Source organism: Tupaia chinensis, unplaced genomic scaffold, assembly GCF_000334495.1.
Source record: "Tupaia chinensis unplaced genomic scaffold, TupChi_1.0 Scaffold138390_1, whole genome shotgun sequence".
In the NCBI taxonomy this organism is placed as follows: domain Eukaryota; kingdom Metazoa; phylum Chordata; class Mammalia; order Scandentia; family Tupaiidae; genus Tupaia; species Tupaia belangeri.
The window spans coordinates 2,501,187-2,526,567 of NW_006198287.1; the positions used below are offsets into that span (position 1 = coordinate 2,501,187).

At 41.1% G+C, this 25,381-nt stretch overlaps 2 protein-coding genes and 1 long non-coding RNA gene across 5 annotated transcripts in view; 1 reads left to right on the forward strand and 2 right to left on the reverse strand.

Moving 5' to 3' along the window:
* LOC102489437 (uncharacterized) overlaps positions 1-5,145 on the forward strand; it is a 154,567-nt gene extending 149,422 nt beyond the window's left edge. The window contains exon 6 of the long non-coding RNA XR_336399.3: positions 5,111-5,145. This is a non-coding gene — a long non-coding RNA (uncharacterized LOC102489437). The remainder of the gene's footprint in view (positions 1-5,110) is intronic.
* On the reverse strand, positions 2,084-8,633 carry LOC114004416 (beta-defensin 107A-like). The gene is made up of 2 exons (XM_006161230.2): positions 8,401-8,633; positions 2,084-5,228 (listed from the first exon to the last, which is right to left on the reverse strand). The coding sequence occupies exons 1-2, from the start codon at positions 8,468-8,470 to the stop codon at positions 5,059-5,061; spliced, it is 240 nt and encodes a 79-aa protein (XP_006161292.1). The 5' UTR covers positions 8,471-8,633; the 3' UTR covers positions 2,084-5,058.
* Positions 8,634-11,111: 2,478 nt separating this feature from the next.
* On the reverse strand, positions 11,112-24,830 carry LOC102484692 (beta-defensin 105-like). 3 transcript variants are annotated; one of them, XM_006161229.3, is made up of 5 exons: positions 24,603-24,830; positions 24,170-24,211; positions 12,951-12,989; positions 12,775-12,873; positions 11,112-11,255 (listed from the first exon to the last, which is right to left on the reverse strand). In XM_006161229.3, the coding sequence occupies exons 1-5, from the start codon at positions 24,664-24,666 to the stop codon at positions 11,209-11,211; spliced, it is 291 nt and encodes a 96-aa protein (XP_006161291.1). In that variant the 5' UTR covers positions 24,667-24,830; the 3' UTR covers positions 11,112-11,208. The 3 variants fall into 3 exon arrangements, 2 of the variants coding, with proteins under 2 accessions (XP_006161291.1, XP_027621244.1); XM_027765443.1 differs by having other exon boundaries at positions 12,779-12,873; positions 24,603-24,829; XR_003546639.1 differs by lacking the exon at positions 11,112-11,255 and adding an exon at positions 12,054-12,091 and having other exon boundaries at positions 12,779-12,989; positions 24,603-24,824.
* Positions 24,831-25,381: the final 551 nt, after the last annotated feature.

The window sequence follows — 25,381 nt, forward strand, 5'->3', positions numbered from 1 at the left end:
AATGCCAGGGTCTGGGCTGCGAGTTTGAACAGCTGAAATACTGTTTTATTGTAAAAGTATAAAGTTCGCAACACACACACACGCAGACACACACGGTTTCCTTTCTCCTTTTCATTTTATTTGTCGTGTTTCACACTTACCGAGAGGATGTACATCCTCAGACAAATATGAATGGACTACATAATTTGCAATATTACTATTTGCAAATTTGCAAAAGTCATTTTTTAAAATATATTTTATTTCACATTATTATATTTATTTCCAGAGCTGAGTATTTTTTACTTGAAAATATGAGACAGTTTAATTCGTTCTTGTTTTTAATTTCTGAATATTTTCTCTCAAGCATTGGTAATGAGGTTTGTAAAATATGTTTTTTATTAGGAACTATGTGATTTTGCTTTTAATTATTGAAAAATTAATTTTAGGGGCCAGCAGGTGGTGTGGTGGTTAAGGTTGCTGGACTCCTACATGGCCAACTACGATTCAAGTCCCAGATCTGGTGACCTGCCTTCTCACTTTCCCTCTCTCTCTCTCTCATGCTCTGTCCCTCTCTGATCAAATTAAAATAAATAAATTAAATTTTAAAAATAATTAAAAAAGAAATATAATTTTAAAATAGTCCCAGATAAGGTTTTAGGTATTATTGGATGGGAGAGCAGAGCTATGTTGTGTAAAATACTTGGTTCTTTGGAGATATGCCTTAAGATGTAGAATAAAAAACCACAAACATAAAGTAGGAAAAGAGAAATTTTAATAGAAAAGTAAAGATTTTTAATAGGTAAGAAATACACCCCATGCAGAAAGGCATGTGAGTAAGCAACTGCTAGAGGACCACTACTTCTGGGAATGAGGCTAGGTGTTACTTTTTTTGTTTTGGTTAGGTTTTCCCATGGGGGCGTGTGCTCTCTGGAGAGGAGACAGACATAGGGAAAGTGAGAAATCATCTCCACACACCCTGGGTGATGGTCATGCCACAGTCCCTTCTCCTACATTTTCCTCCTGGAGTTTTGTGCGCTCATGTTAATGTACCTTGTGTGATTTTCAAACTGCTAGATCCTGGACTCAAACCTCTGTTGGTCATGAGGGAGCCCAGCAGCTGCTGGTCCCTTGCTGTTACTTTAATCCTGGGGTCTTGTCATGGATATTTAGGAGGGAGAGTCTCTCATTATAAGGTCCCTTTGTTTGAATTCTTGGGTGTTTTTTTTTTCTTTTTTTTTTTGAGAGGTTTTTGCTATAGGGCGTGTGTACTCACCAGACAGACAGGTAGAAAACAAGAAATCACCCCCCTGGAGGGATGACCACACTGCAATCCCTTTTCCTCCATTGTCCTCTCAGGATCTTGGGCATGCATGCACACGTGCCCAGAGTTTTAAGCCACCAGGTCCGGGACACGAACCACGGTCAACTACATGGGAGTCCAGCGACATAGCCATTACTCTAACTGCTGATCCCTGAATTCTTGGGTTTTTGTCTGGGCTTTTGTACTTTTCCCTCACATAAGGAATCTGATTATGCAATTACACATGATCAATGTGGACTTTGAAGGTATGAGCATCTGCATAGGAATGATCTGCCCTACTAGTTTATTGTCCCATTGGGAATGAGGATGTTGACCAAATATACCCTTGAATTCTTGTGTATATATGGGAAATGACAAGAGGGACATAGCAACCTTCCCTGCCCTTTTTTTTTTTTTTAAAGAAAGCCTATATAATAAAGTAGAAAAATGAGACCAGCCAACACCCTGTCATGCACACAAGGCACCAATTCCCCCTGATCCCCAAAGAACTAGACTCCACCCCAGGGAATGTATCCCCACAGCTCCTGCTCATTGGAAGCACAGCTAAAACCCTGCATGCACACTTGAAGGTCTCCTGGCCTAGCCCTGCATCTCTCAAGCCCAGCACTACAGTAGCAACCCCATACTTTCACTTCCTCTGGCCTCAAGATCATTGCACCTGGGCAGTGCCTTAGAGCTTAGCACCCCACCCTGCCATCTATTTGGCAGAATTACTGAAAGGTTTTTTATTTTTCCTCTATGGGACTGGCACAAGTGTGTACCAAAGACAGAGAAAGTGGCCCCCTCAATGGGGCCTGGTTGCGATGCAATCCCCTTTTCTCTATCCCTTCTTCCTGTCAGGTTCGGGGCATATGAACACATGCTCTGAATGTTTTATTCAATCTACAAGAATCTAGGTTTGAGCTATAGTTGGCCATGTGGGATCCACCTTCCCCCACACAGTGTTTAACCATTGTGTTACAAAGCTGGCCCATTACTAAAAGATTTTGAGGGGCTTATGGCAGTCAGGACCCTGATCAGAGTCCCTTTTAGTGCCAAGTTATATTCTCTTCCAAAGCTGGAACACAAGTTCCCACTTTTGCCCGTGTTCTTATGTGGTTCATTTTTATATTTATAGCTAGAGAAGAGGAAGTGACATACAAACTAAGGAAGTGACATGTAAAACCAACCTGATTGGCCTAGAGCCCAGAGTTAACCACTTGCTACTGGCAGAGACTAGAAACAGAAACCGGTGCATCCACTCTTCTTACTTTCCAGTCTACAGTTAATGTCTTTCATTAAAAGCACAAGTAGGAAGCTCATTGGCTGAAGAGCTCGACAAGTGCAGTTCGCAGAGTCTCAGCACAACATCACAGATTGCAGTATGAAAGGAAGGCTTGGCGCCCAGAAAAGCTAATAAAGAAAACAGGGTCACATAGTTATTCCATAGGTGAGAGTTGTCATGCACAATAAGATGGATGAAACACAAGTGAACATTTTCCCAGCAAAGAAAGAACTAGGATGAGTCAGCAAAGAAGGTTGAGAATGAGTGAAGAGGAAGAAAAATAGCCAAAAGATAAAAGTTCTCACAGAGAAATAAAATGGGTGTTGGACTACCCTGTGGAATATTTCCAACAGGATGAATGAATTCATCAAGAAGATGAATTCTGGTTACAGATCATTGGAGTCGGCCCTGATATCTTTGTTAAGAGAACAGTGATGAAGATGTGACTAAGGAGGTCACTGATATCTGTATAAAGATCACTCCGGTGAAATGATGAAGCCAGAAAATATCTTTTTAGGTTAAGAAGCAAACAGGGTATAGAAATAATGGAGATGGAAAATGTACATTACATTTTAAGCTATTTGGTACTGACCGAAAAGAGAATGGGGAAAAAGGAGAAGGGAGAAAGCCTAAATACATTTAGTTCCTCAAAGGCAGTTAGTTTTATTTTAAGGCAGTGGGTAAGACATTTCTTGGAAAAGCATAGAAATCAAGAAAATCAATTAAAACAGGTACTTTCACATTCTCCGATACATTCTCCTCTGTCATAGTTTTCAGAATATGAAAATGAGCACTGTAAAAATTAGTAGCAGTGCCAGAACCTCTCTTGAAAGCACATTTTATTTCCTATTTTTAAGCATTTTACAAATCAGCTTGTTCCAGAAATTTTTATTTTGTTATCTTTTATTTAAATCTCTATAGAAAACAATCTTAATCAAATAGGTAAAGATAGTCTCTAGAGCAGAACTGAGGGCCTTTGTTTCTTCTATTCTGTGAGAGTGTGCTGTTAATCCGTGATGAGAATGCTTATGGAATAAACTTAGTTCTGCCTGAATGCTGGGATTCATAATGCTGGCAAATTAGGAGAAAGGCAGGTCTCAATTTGCTATTGCAATTGCCCTAAAAGGGCAAAAATCACAGGATAGCAAGGGGGATTTGGGAAAATGCTCCCTTAGCTTTTTAGTTTGTTTGAACTTCTTCCTCTATCCAGCTAGTCACCTGAACTGCTAAGAACCATCCTATCTTTAGGGTTGGCCCTTGTGTCCTGTCTTCACACAGCATACTATTTTGTGGACATGCTAAGGACACAAAACCAAAACTCCTTACGTCTGAATGTAAATGTAACTAAGTCAATAACTGCATAATTTTGAGCCTCAGCCACCTCATCTGTAGTGAGGGTGTTGAATTAGATGATTTATGGAGACCCTGTTGCTTGAATAAGACATAATTTGGTAAATTATCACTGCACATAATTGGAGTTCAGATGTTACTCAATTTACAACCAACTTGAATTTTGATGGCTATGGGTTCATTTCTTTGTGAAATTGGAAGTTCTGGATCAAACAGAAAATGGGAGACCTTCTACATAATTCTCACTTATAAAGAAGGGTCAAGAGTGTGATAATGGCACTGTTAAGGTGGCCAAAGTTTTGTCTAGCAGGTAATCTGTTTACTGTGAGGTTCAATCTCCTGTTAACATATAGGTTTTTTTTTTTTTTTTCAGTGCTCCCAATTTTATTTTTATTTAATGCTAAAAGTTAAAGAGAAAAGGTACTGTAAATCTGACAAATGACAGACTGCAGGTGGTTTCCATAGCATGACTTGAAAATGTAGTGTTGTTGATAATCTGAGCTACACCCCCTTCAGCTGGCTGACACAAGTTTCATCACAGATAGAAAAAGTATCACCTTCGACTTAAAAAAAAAGTAAAGGTTAAAAAGTGGCACACTTTTGGAAATACTTGGTGGCCAAGGAAAGGTACATAGTAAAAGCTGTAAACCATGTGTGCGTTCTGACTAAACGTGAGGCCACACGAAGGGACAGTACGTCTGTTAAATTCTATAAATTCTTAAAGCAAAAGAGAACATTTTGAAACCCCACCCCCTATTAGTTTTGAGTATAGGTTTCAAAATCTTGGTACAGAAGGTCCCACGTCATACATTTGTTTAAAGCTAGATCTATCATTCCCTAAGTTCCAGTTACCTAAGTCCTCAGTTCACTCAAGTCCCAGTTCAACTTCTAATCTGTCTATCTATTATTTCCTCACTCACTTTATCAATGAGTGAAATAATAGGCCCTGTGCCAGGTACTGGGGATGCAGAGGTGAATGTGGCGTAGTGCCTGCCTTGAAGAAGCTCACAGTCTAGGGTGGCTATTTCCCTGCAGCATCAGAAACGGCACCATTACAGCCTTAGGGAATCCAAAAGTTGGCGGTCAGAGAAGATCCTGAGAAGTTTTCCACATTGAGTTCATAGTCAGAATATCTTCACCTCTTTCATTCTTGTAGCTGGTGTGTAACTTTTATTTTTTCTTTCTTTTTTTTGCAGCAAAATGGTGTTAATTCAGCTCTACAGCCCCCAAGTCTTTCTTCAAAGGTAAGACATTCAGCTTCACAGCGACCTTCCATTTTACTACAAGACACTCTTCTCAGAAGTGCACTTCTGGCTAAGTAAGGAAAGTGATTAGTTTTCAGTTGCTAGTAATCAGTTATTGAAAGGCAAAATTACGTCACCCAGGTTAAATTCAGAATCCCCCATTCCAAATCTCCTAAAGACACCAGATGTAAATCTAGAAGTCAGAAGAAGTGTAGATATCACTTGAACAGCCATACCTGTGCTTATACTGCATGTGCAATGCCCTTATAGGTCAACAAAAGGGGTTTCCTTTGCTAAAATCGTATCTAGGTAATACAGAAACAGATGTCTCTTTCTGGGAAGGAGAGCAATATACTTTTTTAATGTCAAATAGTTCTTTCTAACCAATGAATTTTCATGTCTCCAAATTAATAGTCTCTGGTATATAGCAAAAATTAGACTGTACTATTTTCATTATAGGCAGATGAATGATAGATCATATGCATTGGCATATGGTTTTGAGTCTCACAGTTTTAGGTACTAAGATAAAAGACCCAAGGTACAAGTTGTCATTTTTGCTCTGCAAAGATTGCTAATGGAATAATGCATTTATCTCTGGCAAGCAAATTTAAAGTAGTATAGGAATGCGTGTTTGTTCAGAACAGAGACTAAGTTGAAGAGAGTAAAGCTGTTTTAAGAGAAGATTGATTTTGAAAAATATTTTTGCCAGGGAGTGCTTGCATTTGCTAGAGAGAGACAGAGAAGCAGAGAGAGAGAGAGAGAGAGAGAGAGAGAAGGAAAAAGCACCCCCCCTCATTGGGGCATGGTCAGACCAAATTCCTTCCCCTCCATGTCCCCATCCTGTCAGGATTTTGAGTATGCATGTAGATGCATCCAGCATGTTTTTTAAGCCTCTGGGGCTGGGATTTGAAGTATGTAGTTAACCACATGGGATCTGGTTCCCCTAACCATCAAGCCATGGTACCAGCCCAGTATTTCTTTTCCTTTTTTTAATTGGTGACATGTATTCTTAGGAGAAACAGTTATGAAAATATGCAATAAATGACAAGGGACCAGTAGATGGTGTAATGTTTATGTTGCTGGACTCCCATGTAGTCAACCATGGTTTGAGTCCTGGACCCCGTGACTTAAAACTCACAATGGGCGTGTGTGTGTGTGTGTGTGTGTGTGTGTGTGTCCAAGATCCTGAGAGGAGAATGGAGGAGAAGGGATTGTAGTGTGGCCATCCCCCCAGGAGATGATTTCTCATTTTCTGTCTTTCTATGTCTGTCTCTCTAGTGAGCACATGTGCCCTATAGCAAAATCTCTCTTAAAAAAAAGAATAAATGACAATAAGACAATAATAATAGTTAACTCTAAGATAGCACAAAGTATGTGCCTGGAATTGTCCAGACAGTTATGTTAAAAGATTGTTAAACCGTTTCCAAGTAGTCATTTTTTCCCCTTCAGACTTAATAATAGAATCTTTGGGTTTAGCTGGACACATGGATACTTACCTAAAGATGTCAGCTCATAGTTACTTCTATGTAATATATATTTTTTTGGGGGGGGAGAGGTTTTTTTTTTTTTTTTTGCTATAGGGCGTGTGCACTCCCCAGAAAGAGAGAGAGACATGAAGCGAGAAATCACCCCTCAGGGAGGATGGCCATGCCACAATCCATTCTCCTGCATTCTCCTCTCAGGATCTTGGGCATGCGCGCACACACACATGCCCGGCATGAGTTTAAGCCACTGGGTCCAGGATTTGAACCACAGTCGGCTACATGAGAGTTTAGCAACATAGCCATTACCCTAACTGCTGGTCCCTCTGTGTAATATTTTTGATCACGTCCTATTGCTACTTTTTAGCCCTATCTGTTAGATCATCCTTGGGATCAGATAAAATGGTCACATATTTAGGATGGCAGAATTGACCTTTGACCCTAATTCTAACATGACTTGGTAGTAAGGAGCCTTCTATTCAGGTAACTTACCTGTTTTTGTAGTTTTACACAAAAGAAAAATAAGCTTTTATTTTTTTATGTCAATCTTTTTTTAAGTTTCTCTATGATAACAAGTTAGTTTATGATAACAAGTTAGCTTCTGCTCTAAATAATGCAGCCAGTTTCTTAATCTTCAAAACAATCCTATTATCATGATTTATAGAGAGTGAATTGAAGCACCAAGTTCATACACTTTACTTCCTATGGCTTTTCTTTGTATTTTGCATCTTTTGTGGGATTTATGACAACTTTTTTGTATTAAAGTTATTTGTTCATCTTCCTGTCGCATCCACTCACTTATTTAAATACTTTAAATTTATTGAATGCCTGTTTATTATTACAAACAATCTATTTTTGATGAACACTTTAAGAAAATTAGGGCAAAGAACATACTTTAATTATAGTTTTAACTCTTTTCTTACCTATCTTTATTATAGCCCAGAACAATTGCTCAGAAGTAGAAAGCATACATTCAATGTTTATTGGTTTGCTAGGACTACTGAGACCAGAGTGTGTAATAAGCATAGAAATTCAGAGCAATGAAGGAGAAACAGGTTGCTTCATGACGTAGGGAGCAGTCCCATCAGGAAAGGCTTCATCACAGGAGAAATGAGGATAGTCAAGAGGGAATTGACATAAAAGTTTCTTAGTAATACAGTCTTGGTTATACTGAGCAGTGAGAAAGACCAAGTCAAATGACTCAAAGACTTAAGAACAAACTATTCAAGATATTAGTGGTTTCAACAATATAGCTTTTTTATTGGTATCTGATAGTTAGAAGGGAAGTCTGAAATAATCTAAGGATAGGAGATTTGGACCAACTACTGAGGAATGAAAAAAATAGAAACTGTTATCATAACTTTAGCTTAAGGAACAAACTAAATGGCTATAATCTCTAAATTAACACGTGTTTGGAGTTTGCTTCTGGTATTTTCTTTCATTTTAAAGCAATTATTTTGGTAGATGCTGAAGCTGGGTTGAAGATTACAAAAGGAGGAAAGAGATATAGAAGTAAAAAGTAGTCTCAACTCCTTAGTAGTGCTAATAGGGAAATTAACCAGATCATTTCCTGGTTAGAGATGGTCTGGATCAGTGTGGACCCATTGTTGTGTGTCTAAACTCAAGAACAAATTCCCAGTAACTGGTTTGGTCTGACACCTCTGTAGGGATGAATAAGAAATTTTTTAAAAAATTGAGCTTTCTTCTCAAAAATCAGATCCCCAAAAGTCATCCTTACTTCTCTAAGGATTTCCCTCTTACCTGGGAAAATTTGAGCAAGAAGAATGAGGGCAGCAAAAATTAGGAAAAAGATTTTCATGGTTCCAGGCATCAGTGGAGAGATGATGAAGAAGCTGCAGTAGCTGGAAGACAGCTCTTTTATCAAGGAAAGTTGATTACACCACGTTCCACTGCTCTAAAAGGACTGGAAGTCAACTTTGGTTTGTAATATTCACAAAGAATGTACTGCTGTCCATGCTTCATTGAATATTTTGTGGGCAGATGAATCAGATTTTACCTAAATCACATTTATGGGAGAGTCAGTCAGAGAGCACTGCCTTCCTGCCTGGAATATTTTATTCTGTGTCTGTGCCTAGACTTCTGCCACTTTTCCTTCAAGACCCATCTCAAATACCACCACTTCCATAAGATCTATAACAACTATTTATTCCTTTTATTCATGCCTAAGCTTTTACATAAAATTTACTTTTTTATAGGGTTCATTCAACAGTTATTAATTGGTATCTGACATAATAATTATCTTTTAGGAACTGCAACATTAAAAACAAAAACAAAAAAAACAACTTTAGTTTCTTGGTTCCAGCAGTTGGCATGCAGGTTAAGGTGTTGGATCTCACATGGCTGGCTACACAGTTCGAGTCCCATACCTGGTACCTAGAAAATCACAGTGGATGTGATTTTTCAGGAGACTGAAAGAGAAGGGATTATAGCATGGTCATCTCCCCAGGAATGATTTCTTACTTTCCTTCTTTCTCCTTTCTCTCCTTCTCTCTCTTGTGAGTGCATGCCCCCTTTAATGAAAAACTAAAAAAATCTCCAAACTTTAGCTTCCTAGTTAGACTGTAAACTTCATAGAAAAATACAGCTCCCCTCTCAAATTTTTTTGTCCTGCTTCCCAACTAAGCCTTTCCTCCCAAGATTCATGCCAGTGCTGGGCCCAGACCTCCAGGGTCAGAGTCACCGCTACATACCCGCTCCCTGGGCCCGAGGTACTAGAGAGTGCCTCCTCAGAGACATAGTCCTCATCTTGGCAGAGAAGCTGCCTCCTTTGTCTATGTATCCCCAACAGAGGCCATAGTATTCCAACAATTCGTGGTCCAGGACCCCAGCTTGATAGCACTCCGAGCATATAAATCCTGGAACATAGCACCATGCAGCTGCCTATATTCATATCAGACTCAACACTGAAGGACTCCCCTCAGTTAAGTCTCCCTACTGTGGGGAAAATGAGAACAGGAGATTCCCTAAAGTCCTTCCATTGAGAACCCTAAAAACCTATCTTGTCACCACTGCTACCAGAAACTCTTACCGCTTTGGCTACTGGGGCATTTGCTGATATTGATTATAGCTGAAGAAGCTGCACAGAAACTATACTGCCACAACCACCCAGAACCAGAGCCAACGCACTACACTCCATAGACACCCTAGAACTCATCTATGGGTGAAAGTCAGCCCCTACTAATGCTACTTTATGAAATTGGAAGACGTGACTGTTTTCCAGATGTACAGATAGCCATGCAGTGACATAAAAAACCTGAAAAAGTAAGGAAACAGACAGCACAGAGGAACACAACAATTATCCAGTGATAACTGATAAAGTAGGAATTACAGGTGCCATCTTATTGTTTTCTAAATGTTGTGTCTTTTCCTCCTGCTATTTTATTACCACTTTCTTTAGTGTTAAATAGATATTGTGTGATGTATCATTTTAATTTTCTTTTGCTATATGTTGAGTTATGTTATAAATGATTCCCTTGGGAATTAATATTGTAATTTATAATAATCCATGTTGGATTATTACCAATTTAATTTCAGTAGTAAACTTTACCCTAATATAGCTCCATTTCCTCTCTCTTCAATTATGTTGTTAAAAACAAGCTGAAGAGCTTTAAAATATGAGAGAAATTATGGAAATTGTTCAGATTGGCTCCTGACCACATGACCTTGGAAAACAGTCTCTTGTCCTTGATGAGATAAAACCCCAAGCAGCATTGTGACTTTAGTCTTGTGAAATTCTGGGCAGAGAACTCATCATCTGGGCCTGGACTTCTGACCTGAAAAAGCATGAGATAATTTGTGCTTTTAAATTGGGAACGTGAGTTTTAATGATATATAGTGTTTTCTCTTGTGCTTGAGACTTCAGCCAAAACTGATGAATCTTATTTTATAGGCATTGTTATTGCCTTTCAGATGTTGTAAGGGACCTTTGAAATCGAACCCAGAACCAAGAAGGAGGAATATGTACTTAGTTAGAATAGACTATAACTATGATCTTAAAAATTAATGGAATTAAATCCACGCTAAACAGGAAAGTTATGAAGACTAAGGTGGAGGTACTTCATGAGAATATCAGGTGCAGCAAAAATCAGATGTCTCTTCTTTCTAGTTATTTATCTCTAGGCTACTCCCATTTGGAAGACCTTCCTCTTCAGCAAATCCAGCAGAAACTTAGACTAGAACTCTCCCCAAGTTCCCACGGAATCATTGGAGACATTTGAAAGAGCTCAATTTTATTTTTAAAATATTTTTAAAATTTTATTTTGTATTTATTTTACATTTATTCACTGTATATCATTAAAGCATATAAAATTAATTTTCCCATCCGGAATACACTGTAGATTGGCTCAATCAAAGATATTGCCATACATAATATCTTCAATAAGTAATTTTCCATTTTGTGTTTCTTAACAGTTTACTTCTTTTTTTCTCCTTGATTCCCTCCCTCTAACCCTCTGCCACTTCCCACTCTCCTCCCACACTGTCTCTGGTATCCTCAGTTGCTCTCCATGCCTTTATGTTAACACAGAATAAGAGTGGGTCAAGACTTCCTTATTCTTTCTGAAGAATCAGGCATCTCAGGATTGAATGGAAAGGACCTAAAAAGGAACAGAGGAAGTACCAAGAGAAGAGAGGGGATAATTTGTGTTTCTAGGTGAGCATCTGTAAGCTATCTGACTCTGGATGCTATACCAGGTCATTAGTAAGGTAATATCTAGGCACAACCATTCTGTATGACTCTGAGACATGCATACAAGTCCTTCTATAAAAGAAACTCCAACTAGGAGCCAAAACATTTTTAATTTTTAAAAATCAAGCAGTGTGCATGTGGGGTCAGTGGGTGGCATAGCGGTTGAGGCACTGGACTCCCACGTGGTTGACTACAGTTTGAGTCCTAGACCTGGCAGCTTGAAACTTATGCCGGGTATATGTGCATGTGTTTCCAGAATCCTGAGAGGAGAAGGGAGGAGAGATGAGTCACTGCTCACAGGACTGATCATTTTGACCTTTATATTGTGAAGCTCCAATTTTTATTTCATAAGGCAAACGTTAAATAGTCAACTATGTACATTCTGTGCCAAACATTTAAAGTTAATTTCTTACCATTTTCTTTCACAATCAAGAAAGTAAATGCAAAGTCACAGGTATTAAGTGAATAGAAATAAACTTTTTTAAAAGTAGATTGTATGTGGTGTGATGGTTAAGGTGCTGGACTCCTGGACTTCCACATGGCTGACTACAGTTTGAGTTCTGGACCAGGTAGCTTGAAGAGCATGCTGAGCATGCATGTGTGCATACTCAAATCCTGAGAGGAGAATAGAGAGGGGATTGTGGTGTGGCCATCTCCCCCCCTTGGGGGAGGAGGTGATTTCTTGTTTTCCTTCTTTTTGCCTCTGTCTCTTGCTGGTGAGCGCAAACACCCTATGGCAAAAACCTAGAAAAAGAAAGTGCTAGAATCATTGAATGATAATCTATTGACATATTAAGAAATGATGTAAAGAGAATATCTTGTATTCTATAGAATTAGAACTCAACATAAATGGGGAACCAGCAGTTAGCGTAATGGCTATGTCGCTGGACTCCCACGTAGTTGACCGTGGTTCACGTCCTGGACCCGGTGGCTTAAAACTCACGCCGGGCGTGTGTGCATGTGTGCCCAAGATCCCGAGAGGAGAATGGAGGAGAAGGGATTGCGGCGTGACCATCCCCCTCGGGGGGTGATTTCTTGCTTTCTGTCTCTCTGTCTCTCTCTGTCTGGCGAGCACATGCGCCCTATAGCAAAAATCTCTCAACCCCCCCCAAAAACAAAAAAGAACTCAACATAAATGTAGATGTCACTTCTGTGAGAACATAGAACATAGATAGATGGAACATGAAATCCATGTGAACACTATTTACTAGTTACCAATGATGGCTCTGAGGAAATGATAGCCACCCTCGATCTCAGTTTTTTCCAAATATAAGTGGGAATAATAAAACCTTGTTAGGTGATCTTGAATCATATGAGAAAAGTAAGGAAAAGGGATTAATACACTATAAGGTACCCTACAAATGTTCAGTAGTATTTATCTGATTAAATGGCTAAAAAAAAGAAATGAGAATGATCCTGAAACTCACGCACTGTGTAACTTGGGTAAGCCATGTAACTTCGGATCTTCCTTGAACATCCAGTCCTGTTTCTAAGGCCCAAAGTGCTGATCTGGTTCATCAGAGCCTCTGTCGGCAACAGAAAAAGTTCAGCTTGCAATATCCATCAATCTTCTCATACTCCAAGCATGTCCTCCTGCACTTGCCTCTTCCGAGCCTGCATGGCTCACAAACGGCAAACTCGCCTGTGTTAGAAAAGAGCAGCTGACATGGCTTTCTGGATATTCGCTGGAAATGCTGGAAATGGGGAACATGTCAAATGCTACCAAAAAGGATCTTTATTTGATTATAAAGAGTATTTTCAAGAACCAGCCCAGATTTTCCAAAGAGCTTCTATAATTTACAGAATGGAATTGGGGAAGAGATAATTTTTAAGCAAGAGTGTTAAGTGTTCTGCTCTCCAAGTGTTTTTCTTTTCTTTTCGTCTTCTTGTTCATTCCCCATTGATTATAAAATCCCGGACTTACATGTTTCAAACATGATACAAAGAATTTCCTTTACGCTTCATAGAGCTTGATCATATGTTAATAGCAACTGGTTCAGACTGGGTCTGACTGGCTTGATCAGATTTTTTCTGGTTATGACCAGTTCAAACTGGTTAGAACTAGCTCAAACTGGTTTGGATAGGCTCAAACCAGATCAGGGCATTCCAAACTGGTTCATATTGGTCCTGACCGGTTCAAACCAATACTGACAGGCTCAAATCAGTTCAGGCAACTTCAGACCAGCTTAGATGGTTTCTGACTTGTTCATACTGGTTTGAGCTAGCTCAAATTAATTTTGATTAACTCAAATAGACTCAAACTGGTTTAGACTGCTTCCTACCAGCTCAAATCAGTTCCAGTTGGCTAAAACCCAGTTCTGTTTCCATCCAGTTCATACTGCTCTGCACAGGCCTGTCTCCAGTGATTCAGTCCTGGAATCAGAGGTGGCCCAGTACTTTATAGGCCATTGGTTAAAACTGGCTCAGACTCATTGAGACTGAAACTGACCATCTCAAGCAAGCGCAGACTAGTTCCAAATGGGCTCAAAACATTTCAGATCAGCTCGAACAGGTTCAACCAGGCTCTAACTGATTCATGCCAATTCAAATTTGCTCAAACAGATTCAAACTGGTGACAATTAATTCAAGCTGGTTCAAACTGGATGAGACCGGTCCTAGATGGGTCAGAGAGGTTCCATCTGGTTAAAATTGATTCCAAAGAATTCAAAGTGGTTTAGATGACTACCAAAAAGGTCCAACAGTTTCAGCCCAATTCTGAATAGATCAAAACAAATCATGGGACCAGCAATTAGCGTAATGGCTATGTCGCTGGACTCCCACATAGTTGACTGCAGTTTGTGTCCTGGACCCGGTGGCTTATAACTCACGCCGGGTGCGTGTGTGTGCGTGCCCAAGATCCCGAGAGGAGAATGGAGGAGAAGGGATTGCGGCGTGGCCATCCCCCCTGGGGGGTGATTTCTCGCTTTCTGTCTCTATGTCTCTCTCTGTCTGTCTGGCGAGCACTTGTGCCCTACAGCAAAAAAAAAAAAAAAAAAAAAAATCTGGCCAGTTCTGGTTGGTTGTGAAAGGGTCAAATTAATTCTGATGTGGAAATTCACATATGGATCACGTGACATTCACTTGGTAATAATGCAAATATGTTAGAATTGTGTGGGAACTAAGTAACAGCTATGTGTGAATTATGAGAGAATTAAGTGTGAATCACAAGGCAAACATGTCAACCAAATGGCTGTACATGTCCATGTCATTCACCTGTCCCTCACATGCCACCTGCCAGCATCTTGCATGTCACTTGCATGACATAAAGGGATAAGCATATAATACATGACAACATGCATGACACAACATGCCACATGTTAATGACACACAACTCACATGCTCATGTAGTTACAATGTTATTAACACTTAGCTCATATGACAACACATGTTGCTAATGCATTCACAGGACATGGCATGCTGCCATGTAATCCACACATTCATTACATGCTCCTACCATGTCATTGACATGTTTATAGCATGTTATTCACATATCACCCACATGGTCATACATTGGCACATTCCTGGTGGGTCACTTGGATGTTCATAAAATGTAATTTGCATATAACTAACCATGCCACTGCATGTCATTTTCATGTTAATCACACGTTCATTGCATGCCATTCACGGGTAACTATCATCTCAACACATGTCCATAATATGCCAATCACATGTCACAAAGCATGTCACTAGCATGTTGCTAGCAGATCAGAGTCCATCTGAGCTGGATAGAATAGGTCAAAGCTTGTCAGAACTGGTTTGAACCTGTCAGAACTGGTCTGAGTCAGTTGGAGCAAGTCTGAACTGATCTGAACCAGTCAGAACAGGTCAGAATTGGTCTGAACCAGTTGGAGCCAGTTTTAGCTTGTCAGGACAAGTGTGAGCAGATTTGAGCCAATTTGTGCAGATGAGAACCTGTCTGAACTGGTTACAACAGGTGTGAGTTGCCTTGAACTGGTAAAAACCAATCTGAGCTGGTCATAAAAGTTCAGAACAGGTTCGAGCTGGTCAGAACTGGCCAGAGCCAGTTCAAGCCAGTCCGAGTTGGTCAGAACCAGCCTGAGCCAGTCAAAACAGGTCAGAGCTGGTTTGAGCCTGTCTGAACTGGTCCAAGCTGGTTCAAACCTGTCAGAGCCGGTTTCAAACAATAAGAACAGGTCTGAAATGGTCTGAACAAGTTGGAACCAGTTTGAGTCTGTTGGAACAGGTATGGTTGGTTTGATCCAGTTTGAGCTGGTCAGAACCAGTCTGAGCTGGTCAGAACCAGTTTGAACTGGTCTGAGTCAGTTAGAACTGGTTCGGTTTGAACTGGATTGAATGAGTCAGAACCAATATCAGGTAGTTAGAACTGCCACTTTTGACATCAACCAGTTTGAACCTGCCAGAACCAATATAGACCCATTCAAACCAGCCAGAATTGGTCTGAACCTGTTTGAACCATTATGAACTGGTGCAAATAACTCAAAACTGGTCTGAACCAGTATGAACTGGTATTAACAGGTGCCACACCTCCAGGCACCTTGCCTCCTGGTACTACACCTATAGGTGCCATGTCTCCTAGTGCCACAACTCTGGGTGCCATGTCTCCTCATGCCAAGCTTCCAGTTACCATGCCATAGGTGTCATATCTCTCAGTGTCACATCTTCTGGCACCATGGCACCACCTGGCACATCGCTGGGTGTCATGTTACATTCTTCCTCATTTCCCAGTACCACATGTATAGGTGCATTGCTGGTGCCACACCTGGTATCATGCTTCCTGTACCATGTTTTCCAGAGTGTCTTTGGGTTCTACATTTATGGGTGCCTTTGCTCTGGGTGCCATATCTCCTATAGTTTCCACATCCTATTCTCCCTGTGCCACATCTCTTGGTGCCACACAACCACGTGCTACAGTTCCGGGTGCCACATTTCCAGGAGCCAAATCTTCCAACACCAAGTATCAAGGTGTTCATGTCTCTGGATGTCATGTTCCAGGTGCCACATATCCTGCTGCCACATGTTCTGGTAACACACCACCACCTGGTACAACCCCAGGTGCCATTATACCACTTGCCTTGTCTAGTACCATGTCTATCATTGTGGGATTTTGGTGCCATGCCTGCTGATGCTACACCTCCATGTGCCATGTCTTCTGTACCACATCTCCTTGTACTGTGTCTCCTGAGATTAAATTGGGTTTCACATCTCTACTTGCCATGCCTCCCAGTGCCATGTCTCTGGATTCCTGTCAAAAATGGACACATGTGTGTGTTTGACATTTGTGTGTCATTTGTATGTCAAAATGGACACGTAAGTAAAAATTGACATGTGTCACTTGTGTGTGAAAATGGACACACACATTACAATCCACTTGTATCACAAATGACGTGTGTTGCTTGCATGTCAAAATGGACAGGTGTCAAAACTACACACATGTCAAAAACTACTCATGTGTCAAAACTACACATGTCAAATCAGACCCGTGTCAAAATCGATGCATGCTGTCAAAAGGACATACATGTCAAAATCAACGTGTGTCATACACCACCTGCCATGTCTTTTGGTAACACATCTCTCAACAAATTGCTGTGTGCCATGTCTTCTTGTGCCCACATGTGCCATTTCTCCTGGCTGGAACTATTCTGAACTGGTTTGACCTAGTCAGAACCAGTTTGAACAAGTAAGAACTGGTTTGAACCAGCCATACTCAGTTCAAACCAGTGCAAACAGGCTGGTTCAAACTGGCTTAAACTGGCCTGGCCAGTTCTGATCAGTTCAAACCAGTTCTGACTGGCTCACCAGTACAAACCAGCTCAAACCAGTTGAAACTGGTTCTGACTGGCTTAAATTGGTTTTGACTAGCTCAGTCTGGTTCAAACCAGTTCTGCTTGGCTCAAACAGGTTCAAATCTGTTCAAACTGATTCAAAACAGCTCTGACCAGTTAAAACTGTTTCGACTGGCTCAAACAAGTTCTGACCACTTCCAGCTATCTGAGCTAGTCATGACTTAAAACCAGTTCTGTATGGTTCAAACTTGCTGAAACTGGTTCTGACTGGTTCAACTGGTTGAAACCTGTTCTGACTGGCCCAAACGGGTTCTGAGCAGTTCAAACTGGTTGAGGCCAGTTCTGCCAAGTTCAAACTGGTATTGACTGGTTCTGACAAGATAAAACTGGTTCAAACTGGTTCTGAGTGGTTCATACTGGTTGACACCAGTTCTGTTCAGTTTAAACCAATACTGACCAACTCAAAGCAGTTTTGACCTGTTTAAACTGGTTCAAACCAGCTCTGAAAAGTTTAGACTGGTTCTGATTAGTTGAAACTGGCTCAAACCGATTCTGACTGGTTCAAACCGGTTTTGACATGTTTAAACTGGTTCAAATTGGCTCTGATTGCTTAAAACGGGCTCTGACAGGTTCAAAATGGTTCTGACTAGTTCAAATAGGCTAAAACCGGTTATGACTGGTTTAAACCAGTTTTGATAGGTTTAAACTGGCTCAAACCGACCCTGACAGGTTCAAACTGGTTCTGACTAGTTGAAACAGGCTGATACCGGTACTGACTGTTTCAATATGCTTTTGACCAGTTTAAACTGGCTCAAACCGGCTCTGACAGGTTCAGACTTGTTCTGACTAGTTGAAATTGGCTGAAGCAGGTTCTGACTTGTTCAAGCTGGTTTTTACCAGTTTAAACTGACTCAAATCGGTTCTGGCAGGTTAAAACCGGCTCTGACAGGTTCATACCAACTCTGTCAGGTTCAAAGTGGTTCTGACTAACTCAAACTGGCTGAAACAGGTTATCACTGGTTCAGAACCGGTTTTGACTGTATTAAACCGGTTCTGGCAAGTTCATACCGGCTCTACCAGGTTCAAACTGGCTCTGACAGGTTCAAACTGCATCTGACTAGTTGAAACTCACTGAAACTGGTTCTGACTGGTTCAAACTGGACCTGAGATGTTCAAACTGGTTCTGAGGAGTTCAAACTGGCTGAAACCGGTTATGAATGGTTCAACCTGGTTCTGACTGGTTTAAACTGGTTCAAACCGGCTCTGACAGGTTCAAACTGGCTCTGACTAGTTCAAACTGGCTGAAACCAGTTCTGACTAGTTCAAACTGAATATGACAGGTTCAAACTGATTCTGAGTACTTCAAACTGGCTGAAACCAGTTGTGACTGGTACAAACCGGTTTTGACTGGTTTAAACTGGCTCAAATCAGCCCTGACAGGATCAAACCAGTTTTGACCGGTTTAAACCGGCTCATACCGGCTCTCACAGGCTCATACTGGCTCTGACAGGATCAAACCGGTTCTGACAGGTTCAAACTGGTTCTGACTGGCTCAAACTGGCTGAAACCAGTTCTGACTGGTTCAATCCGTTTTTGATCAGTTTATACTGGCTCAAACTGACTCTTGCAGTGTCAAAACGGCTATAAGAGGTTCAAACTCGTTCTGACTACTTCAAACTGGCTGAAACCGGGTCTGATTGGTTCAGTCTGATTCTGACCGGTTTAAACTGGTTCAAACCGGCTCTGGCAGGTTTAAACTGGTCCTGACTAGTTCAAACTGGCTGAAACCTGTTCTGACTGGTTCAAACCGGTTTTGACTGGTTTAAACTGGCTCAAACCGGTTCTGACTGGTTCAAACTAGTTCTGACTAGTTCAAACTAACTGAAACCGGTTATGACTGTTTCAAACCGGTTTTGACCAGTTTAAACTGGCTCAAACAGGCTCTGACAGGATCAAACCGGTTCTGACAGGTTCATACTGGCTCTGACTAGTTGGAACTGGCTGTAACCGGTTCTGACTGGTTCAAACCGGTTTTGACCGGTTTAAACCGGCTCAAACCGGCTCTCACAGGCTCATACTGGCTCTGACAGGATCAAACTGGTTCTGACTAGGTCACTCTGGCTGTAACCGATTCTGACTGTTTCAAAATGGCTCTGAAAGGTTCATACAGGTTCTGACTAGTTCAAACTGGCTGTAACCGGTTCTGACTTGTTCAAACTGGCTCTGACAGGTTTAAATTGGTTCTGACAAATTCAAACTGGCTGTAACTGGTTCTTACTTGTTCAAACCGGCTCTGACAGGATCAAACTGGTTCTGACTAGTTCAAATTGGGTGAAACCGGTTCTGACTGCTTAAAACCGGTTTTGACGGGTTTAAACTGGCTCCAACAAGCTCTGACAGGATCAGACCGTCTCGGACAAGTTAAACCTGGTTCTGACGAGCTCAAACAGGCTGAAACCGGTTATGACAGGTTAAAAACCAGTTGTAACTGGTTTAAACTGGTTCAGACCAGCTCTGACAGAATCAAACCGGGTCTGACAGGTTCAAACTGGTTCTGAGTAGCTCAAACTGGGTAAGACCGGTTCTGACTGGTTCAAAACCGGTATTTACCAGCTTAAACTGGTTCAAACTGGCTATGACAGGCTCAAACTGGTTCTGACTCATTCAAACTGGCTGAATCCAGTTCTTACTGGTTCAAACCAACTCTGACAGGTTCAAACTGGTTCTGACTAGTTCAAACTTGCTGTAACCAGTTCTGACTGGTTCAAACCAGCTCTGACAGGTTCAAACTGGTTCTGACTAGTTCAAACTGGCTGAAACCGACTCCGGCTGGTTCTAATCGGTTTTGACCCATTTAAACTGGCTCAAACCAGCTCTCATAGGCTCATACGGCTCTGACAGAATCAAACTGGCTCTAACAGGCTCAAACTGGTTCTGACTACGTCAAACTGGCTGTAACCGGTTCTGACTGTTTCAAACTGGTTCTGACTAGTTCGAACTGGCTGAAACCAGTTATGACTGCTTCAATCCGGTTTTGACCAGTGTAATCTGGTTCAAACTTGCTCTGACAGGTTCTAAGTGGTTCTGACTAGTTCAAACTGGTTGTAACCAGTTCTGACTGGTTCAATCCAATTTTGACTGGTTTAAACTGGCTCCAGCCGGCTCTGACAGGCTCTAACCAGCTTTGACAGGTTCAAACTGGTTCTGACTAGCTCAAATTGACTGGTTTAAACTGTCTCAAACTGGCTCTGACAGGCTCAAACTGGCTTTGACAGGTTCAAACTGGCTGAAACCAGTTCTGACTAGTTCAAACCGGCTCTGACAGGTTCAAACTGGTTCTGACTAGTTCAAACTGGTTGTAACCAGTTCTGACTGGTTCAATCCGTCTCTGACAGGCTCAAACCGGCTTTGACAGGTTCAAACTGGCTGAAACCGGTTCTGACGGTTTCAAACCAGCTCTGACAGGTTTAAAATGGTTCTCACTAGTTCAAACTTGTTGTAACCGGTTCTGACTGGTTCAAACCTGCCCTGACAGGTTCAAACTGTTTCTTACTCGTTCAAACTGGCTTAAACCGGCTATGACTGGTTCAAACCATTTTTGAACTGGCTCAAACGGGCTCTGACATGCTCAAACCGGCTTTGAGATGTTTAAACAGGTTCTGACTAGCTCAAACTGGTTGCAACCGGTATGACAGTTTTAAAATCGGTTTTAACTGGCTCAAACCAGCTCGGACAAAATAAAACCGGCTCTAACAGGTTCAAACTGGTTCTGACTCATTCAAAGTGGCTGAAACCAACTCTGACTGGTTCAAAGTGGTTTTGACTGGTTTAAACTGGCTCAAACCGGTTCTGACAGGTTGAAACTAGATCTGACTAGTACAAACTGGCTGTAACCAGTTCTGACCGGTTCAAACCAGCTCTGACAGGTTCAAACTAGATCTGACTAGTTCAAACTGGCTGTAACCGGTTCTGACTGGTTCATACCGGTTCTGACTGGTTCAAACCGGCTCTGACAGGTTCAAACTGGTTTTGACTGGCTCCAACTGGCTGAAACCGGTTCTGACTGGTTCAATCCGGTTATGTCCAGTTTAAACTGGTTCAAACTGGCTCTGACAGGTTCAAACTGGTTCTGACTAGTTCAAACTGGCTGAAACCGGCTCTGGCTGGTTCAAACCGGTATTGACCGGTTTAAACTGTCTCAAACTGGCTCTGACTGGCTCAAACTGGCTTTGACAGGTTCAAACTGTCTGAAACCAGTTCTGACTCGTTCAAACCAGCTCTGACAGGTTCAAACTGGTTCTGACTAGTTCAAACTTGCTGTAACCAGTTCTGACTGGTTCAAACCAGCTCTGACAGGTTCAAACTGGTTCTGACTAGTTCAAACTTGCTGTAACCAGTTCTGACTGGTTCAAACCAGCTCTGACAGGTTCAAACTGGTTCTGACTAGTTCAAACTGGCTGAAACCGGCTCTGGCTGGTTCAAACCGGTTTTGACTGGTTTAAACTGGCTCAAACCAGCTCTGACAGGGTCAAACCGCCTCTGACAGGTTCAAACTGGTTCTGACTTGTTCAAAGTGGCTGAAACCGATTCTGACTTGTTCAAACCAGCTCTGACAAATTCAAAGTGGTTTTGATTAGTTCAAACTGACTGTGACCAGTTCTGACTGGTTCAATCCGGCTCTGACTGGTTCAAACCGGTTTTGACCAGTTTAAACTGGCTTAAACCGGCTCTCACAGGCTCAAACCGGCTATGACAGGATCAAACTAGTTCTGACAGGATCAAACTGGTTCTGACTACTTCGAACTGGCTGTAACTGGTTCTGACTGGTTCAAACCAGCTCTGACAGGTTCAAAGTGGTTATGACTAGTTCAAACTGGCTCTAACCAGTTCTGACTTCAATCCAGCTCTGACAGGTTCAAACTGGTTCTGACTAGTTCAAACTGACTGAAACCGGTTCTGACTGGTTCAAACTGGTTTTGACCGGTTTAAACTGGCTCAAAGTGGCTTTGACAGGATCAAACCGGCTCTGACAGGTTCAAACTGGTTCTGACTAGTTCAAACTGACTGAAGCCGGTTCTGACTGGTTCAAACCGGTTTTGACCACTTTAAACTGGCTCAAACTGGCTCTGACAGGATCAAACCGGCTCTGACAGGTCCAAAATGGCTCTGACTAGCTCAAACTGGCTGAAACCGGTTATGACGGGCTCAAAACCATTTTTAACCAGTTTAAACTGGCTCAAACAGTTTTAAACTGGTTCTGACTAGTTCAAACTGGTTGAAACCAGTTCTGACTGGCTCAAACTGAAGGCGGTTTATGAATGGTTGAAACTGGTTGACACTGTTTCTTTCCAGTTCAAACTGGTACTGACCAGTTCAAACTGACTCTGATCAGTTCAAACTTGCTCTAACTGGTTCAAACCAGTTCTGACTATTTTAAGCCGGTTTTGACTGTTTCACACTGGCTGAAACTGGTCCTGACTTGTCCAAAGCAGTTCTGACTGATTTAGTCAGGTTCTGTGTAGTTCAAGCTGGATGAAACTGACTCTGTCCTGTTTAAACTGGTACTGAGTGGTTCAAACTGGTTCTGATTGATTTAAACCAGTTTTAAGTGGTTCAAATCGGTTCCCACTGAATCAAGTCGGTTTTGACTGATTCAAACAGGCTGAAACTGGTTCTAACTGGTTCAAACTGGTTTTGACCTATTTAAACAGGCTCAGACTGATTCTGACCGGTTCAAACAGATTAGAAGTGGCTCAAACTGGTTCTAAGCGGTTTAAACTGGCTGACAATGGTTCAGTCCAGTTTAAGTCAGTACTGACTTGTTCAAACCAGTTTTGACTGGTTTAAACTGGTTCAAACCAGCTCTGACAGGTTCAAAACTGATTCCAACTGGTTCTGACTAGTTCAAACTGGCTGAAGCTGGTTTTTGACTCGTTCAAACCAGTTCCAACTGTTCAAACTGGTTCTGACTAGTTCAAGGTGGATGAAACAGGTTCTGTCCAGTTCAAACTGGTACTGACCGGTTCAAACCTACTCTGACCAGTTTAAACTGACTTAAACCAATTCTGACTAGTTTAAGCCAGTTTAGACTTGTTCATACTGGCTAAAACTGGTTCTGACTGGTTCAAACTGGTATTGGCCGATTCAAGCTGGCCGAAACCAGTTCTGCCCTACTTAAACTGGTACTGACCTGTTCAAACTAGCTCCAACTGGCTTAAACCGGCTTTAACTAATTCAAACTGGTTCAAATTGGTTCCCATTAAATCAAGCTGATTTTGACTGGTTCAAACTGGCTGAAACCGATTCTGACTGGTTCTAAATGGTTCAAGCTGTTTCTGTTTCAAACCTGTTTTGACTGGCCCAAACCGGTTTTGAGTGGTTCAAACTGGTTGACACCGGTTCTGACTGGTCCAACCTGGTTCTGACTGGTTCAAACTGGTTGACTCTGGTTCTTTCCACTTAAAACTGGTTCAAACCAGTTTTGACCTGTTCAAACTGATGTAAAAATAAATATATTGTTGAAATTGACGTGTTGCTTGCATGTCAAATTTGACATGTGTGTCAGATTGGAGACATGTCAATGTCTGATTTGAACCAGTTAGAGACAGTCTGAATCAGTTTGAACTGGTCAGAACCAGTTTGAACTATTCAGAAATGGTTTAAATCAGTTTGAATTTGTTTGAACCAGTAGTTTGAACTATTCAGAAACGGTTTAAATCAGTTTGAATTTGTTTGAACCAGTTTGGACCAGTCAGAACTGTTTTGAACCAGTTGAGCCAGTCTAAACCATTTGGAACTGGTCAGAACTGGTTTCAACCAGTTCAAACCAATTAGAACTGGCTTGGACCAGTTAGAACCTGTTTGAACTATTCAGAACCGGTTTCAACCAGTTTGAACCAGTCAGAATTGGGTTGAGCCAGTTAAAACTAGGATTTTAAGTAATTCTACTTTAACTACAATCTCTATTCCCTCCTTGTCTCCAAAAGTCAGGGATAGCAAATAGAACAAGATTCTTAAGAGAAAAAGGAAAAACATATATATTATGTATTTAACTTACCTCCTGGAAATGACTCAGAATATTCAAGTCCTGCCTGGCACTCTAAATTAAAAATAAAACACATTTAGAAATTAAATCAATGCAGAAAATAGCACTTTACAAAACAGTATCCTCAACATATTCTCAACACACTCCACAGTGACATGGCATATCAAAGGACTGCAGATCAGAGAGCTACAATCTTTATTCTATTTATCAAGGATGTTAGTCTTGATAACTAGTAAAACCTAACTGCTAAGACAACAAACAAACAAATAACTACAACAACAAAAATACCAGTACCATATGCTGTTTGCTTTGGGAAATGTCACAAGAAATTACCATAAGAAGCACTGTGGGGAGCTGATATTTAGTCTCAATTTTAGGTTGGTACATAGAAAAATTATCAAGCTTTATCATCTGCCTTATCAAAATTCCGTCCATTTTCACTTACCTGATGGCAGTTGAGCCAAAATGAACAATGCAAAGGCAAAATACATCTTCCTGCTTGGGGCCATCTTTTAGGGAAAACTCTTCAAAACAGAGGTTTGGGATTTCTTTCTCAGGACAAGAGGCTCACTTATATTTGAATTAATGGGACATGCTATTGGTCAGTGAAGTGAATCAATGAAGAAAACACAACTTTATGCTTCATTTCCCAGGATCAAGGGCTGATATCATGGATAATAACCTTTAGTGCCAATGAAGACTTAAATATATTTTTTGGGGTGGGGGTGTCTGACTGATGTTGTTTAAAGAACACCTCGCCAGGAGTTGGAAGACCAGGAGCCATGTACAGCTTGGCTATTAATCTAGGGAAGAGAAATAATCATTCCCTTAATCCTTTCAGCTTTGGTTTTCTGGGAGAAAATAAGAACTAACTTGCATATTCTGTCTGCTTCTCATGGTTTTTGTAAGGATCTAGTATGATTATGAATACTTATAAGAATCCTGGTATTGAGAAAGGAGGCTCAACAAATGTGGATTTTATTTACTTACACTTTTATTGTTTATGTCTCAGGGAGAAAGAAAAAGGCAGCCGTTTTTATGCTAAGCTAGCTCTGAATCTTTGTGATTATAACAATATAACTTCACAGACCAAAGCCATAGTTACCACATTACTTTAGTTCATTAAGAAATGGGCATCAGGGCTAACAGGTGGCATAATGGTCAAGGTGCTGGACTCCCACTTGGCCAACCGTGGTTCAAACCCCATACCTGGTGGCTTGGAAA